Below are 3,449 nucleotides of genomic sequence, written 5' to 3' on the forward strand. Positions count from 1 at the left end.
CCCCCCCCCCGCCACCACAGGGTTCTGGGCTCACTGCAGAACCTGGTCGCCTTCGCCGACGCGTTCCACTGCGCCAGGGGCACCCCCATGCACCCCAAGGAGCGATGTCGCGTTTGGTAGTCAAGGCTGAGCCGCGCTGCGTGGCCCACAGGCACCCACCCCCTGAGATGCCCACGGAGACAGTGCAGCCGGTGGGAACCCGCCGCCCTGCACCCCATGACCACGCCACTGCCAGCGGCTGGAGCACAGTTGGCCCCGATGCCCGGGAGTGAGCAGTGTCCACTGGGGCTCAGGCACGGCCCCTGGCCCAGCGCCCCTGCAGTGGGGGTCAGCGCCCCCATCCCAGCCCCGTAGACGTGGCCAACTGTCTCCACCCCTTCTCCAAAGCACCCTGTCACCAAACTTCCAGAACTTCAGACTTGAGCTGAGTAAACACTTCAAAGAAGTCTGTGGCCATGCTTGGGGGAGGGGGGCAGACGGTGTTCCCTGGGCAAGACAGCTGCCTGGTAGGGAGTGACAGTCACAGCTGAGAGCTGATGGAGAGGGAGGGGGTTCTGGCAAGTCTCATGCTGAGATCCAGCGGTGACCAGGATGCCCCCAAATGCCTGTGCTCAGGGACTACAGGTTCAGTGGGGGAGGGGTCAAGGGACCGGGAGCCGCTCCGGGAACCTGGGATGTTAGTTTTGTGTACTGGAAGCCAGAGGAGGGCTCTACACAAAGGGATGCCACCACCGCTCTGTGATTTTAAATGACCACTTCCAGGAAACAGGACGGGGAGCTAGGAGGCCGTCATGGAGGAAGGGGCACCGCTGGCTTCCCCGGCCACACCAGGGAATGCAGAGAGGTGCTGAGGGGTCATCAGAGCCCCTTGGAGGGGAGGGCCCTAAGAGAGAAGTATGACCTGGGCCTGCTAGGACCCTGAGAAAGGTGGCCGGGAACTGGGCAGTCAGCCCCACCTGAACCAAGACAAAGCCCTGCAGCAGACCCGCTAATTTCCTGGGTATCTCAGATGGTCCATCAGACCCCACCTGGCAGGATCAAACCACCTCCTCCCTGAGTGACTCCCACCAGACGGAGCACAGACCCCAGCACCCCCACACTGGGCTCTCATCTGGAGCGTGGGGGCAGAACCCGGCCTGACCTCCTCCTGACTTGGCCTAGGGCATTCCCCTTGGAAGGGAATGACAGTCCCCAGTGCCCCATGGGCCAAAGGCCCCAGGTCTCCAGAGAGACTGCAGGGGCAAGTCCACTCCCCCTCCCAACCCCCACCACCCCCATCCCCTGACAGTGACCTTCATAGTGGGAAGATGACACCTCGGGACCCACAACTGTCCCTGCCACCCAGAGGGAGCCAGCAGTGAGGAGGTGGGGGCTACAGAGGACACAGGGCTCGAAGCCAGTGAGGAAACGCACAACATAGTTTTAATGTCTCATCGCCACCCTGGCCCAGCCCTGGTGTGAGTCTTCCAATCCAACTCTAGACACATCCAGGGCAGCAGGCACCTCCCTGGTCCCAGGCCCAGCCTTCACCTCCCACACGCCTCCTCGTCACACTGCGGAGGCAACAGGGTCCTTTCAGGCGGCTGGGAGCAGCTGCCCCCCCTAAATGGAGCAGGAGGCGGGCTGGATGCTACAGGGGCCTGACCCATTGGTTGCTCCCTACAGTCAGGGTGCAGGAGGTCGGCCCCCAGGACCACACTGATGCCTGGGAGGGCCTCCTCAGACACACCCAACCCTCCTGAGACCGGGGGACAGGCCTCTCTCCCTCCTGCAGCCCCTGAGTGGCCACCACCTCTGGGGAGGGCCCTGCCATGCCTGTCCATCTACTGCCCTACCAGGACCCCTCTCAGCCTGCTCCCCCTGCTGCAAGGTCAGGTCACAGTGACATCTCCATCCTGGGGCCACTGTGAGCACAGAATGACATCAAGCCACAGAGGCTGCACCTCAGCTCCAAGGTTGTGCCAAGCGCTCATCTTAGGGGAGCCCCCCCGGGGGGGGCAGGCAGTGCCCACCCAGGCCTGGGCTCACCCAAGGCGGCTCACTGGCACAGACCTCCATGGAGATGTCCAGGGCCTGCAGGACACATTCCTGAGGAACGCAGTCACCCGGGGACTTCTGGACGAAGTGCAGCAGCACCTTATCACCACCTGAAGCAGTGGGCAGACAGCCAGGATGGCGGGGGGCCACCTGTACCCTGCAGCCACATGCCAGGAGGACAGAGGGGCCACGCTGCAGAGGAGAAGCCATGACAGGGAGGACAAGCCAGAGAGGGCAGGTACAGTCACCAGCGTGGCAAGGCCTTTCCTCCAGCCCACCTCTGCTGACCACCAATGGCCCTCCACTCTACAGCAGGCTCCCAGAAAGGTTTCCCCAGATGCCATCAGCCTGGCCAGTCAGTCCCAGAGGGAAGGCCCCAGGGGTTCCCACCACCCCTAGTCCTGTGCGACCCTGGCCATCACAAACCTTGGTGGCCACATCACACACAGGCTTCCCCAGGGCAACTGGCAGGATACTCAGGCTGTTGTACCTGTGAAGACACCAGCTCGCTGGGCCAGACTCTGAGGAAGCCTGAAGTTGCCCCACCCATCCCATCAGGCACTCAGAGCTGGCCCAGGCAGCCAGAGCAGCAGGAGGCTGAACACCAGGCCTAGGGCCTGGGCGGCATAGGGCCCCACAGGGAGCCCGGAAGGCTGGACTTGCCTGGGATCTAGCTCAGCCCGTGCTGCCAATGAGGGGAGGCAGAGTCACCAGAGGCGGCCCGACTGGGCCTGGAGCTCCAAGCCCCCTCTGGTGGTCTGGGCACTACAGTCTGCCATGCAGACTCAGGGTGAGAAGCCTCATTAGAGACCCTTGACACCACAAGAAAACCAGGCAGAAGGGCTGGCTGGAACGGTGGATGCCCCAGGGCGACTTCCCCAGCAAGGCCTAAGGACAGCAGGGAGGGAGAAGAAGGGAGCAGTGGACACCCGGGCACCTCTGCCCCACATCCCCTCAGGTGTCCCCCCACACTCATCGCCTGAAGCCCAGTTCCTTATAGAACTGTTTGCTGTCATCCAGGTAGAGCTCTGGAAAGCAGAAGACACAGGTGTGCGCCCCAGGCTGACCTAGTCCACCCCGCCCCAGCTCACCCTTCTGTCTCCTGCCCTGTTCCTCAGGCCACCTTCAGTGCTTGGCTCACCCACCCAGGGCCAGGAGGGGCAGAGCAGGGTCAGAGAAGAGGCTCAGACCCAGAGGCAACAGGTAGACCCGGAAGGGTGGGACTGGGCCAGACTCGCCACAGGACCCAGGACACAACCTGGCTGCCAGCTGGGAGCGGAAAGGCAGGGAGAGGTGGGGGCACTATCCCAAAAGCCTGGAGAGAGACGGGCCAGGACTGGGCAAACGAGAGGCTCTGAGTTTGGGGAGGAGTCTCCAGGTCGCTGGGTGGGGGAGGAGGTGCGTAGGGCGCA

At 63.4% G+C, this 3,449-nt stretch overlaps 2 protein-coding genes across 2 annotated transcripts in view; one reads left to right on the forward strand and one right to left on the reverse strand.

The window, feature by feature from the left end:
- The window catches only part of MMEL1 (membrane metalloendopeptidase like 1), a 31,431-nt gene extending 31,000 nt beyond the window's left edge, over positions 1–431 (forward strand). Inside the window, exon 23 of the mRNA XM_008053667.1 lies at positions 2–431. Coding sequence (XP_008051858.1) covers positions 2–120 — 119 coding nt within the window. The 3' untranslated portion in view covers positions 121–431. The remainder of the gene's footprint in view (position 1) is intronic.
- Positions 432–1,526: 1,095 nt separating this feature from the next.
- Positions 1,527–3,306, reverse strand: FAM213B (family with sequence similarity 213 member B; the record flags this gene model as incomplete). Its single annotated transcript, XM_008053668.1, is given in 6 exon segments — positions 1,527–1,553; positions 2,029–2,147; positions 2,316–2,385; positions 2,464–2,527; positions 3,008–3,065; positions 3,183–3,306. Coding segments are annotated over 6 exon segments (462 nt in total), but the record flags the coding sequence as incomplete, so codon positions are not given.
- Positions 3,307–3,449: the final 143 nt, after the last annotated feature.

This window comes from Carlito syrichta, unplaced genomic scaffold (genome assembly GCF_000164805.1).
Source record: "Carlito syrichta isolate Samal-C Ts95f unplaced genomic scaffold, Tarsius_syrichta-2.0.1 Scaffold288359, whole genome shotgun sequence".
Taxonomy (NCBI): Eukaryota; Metazoa; Chordata; class Mammalia; order Primates; family Tarsiidae; genus Carlito; species Carlito syrichta.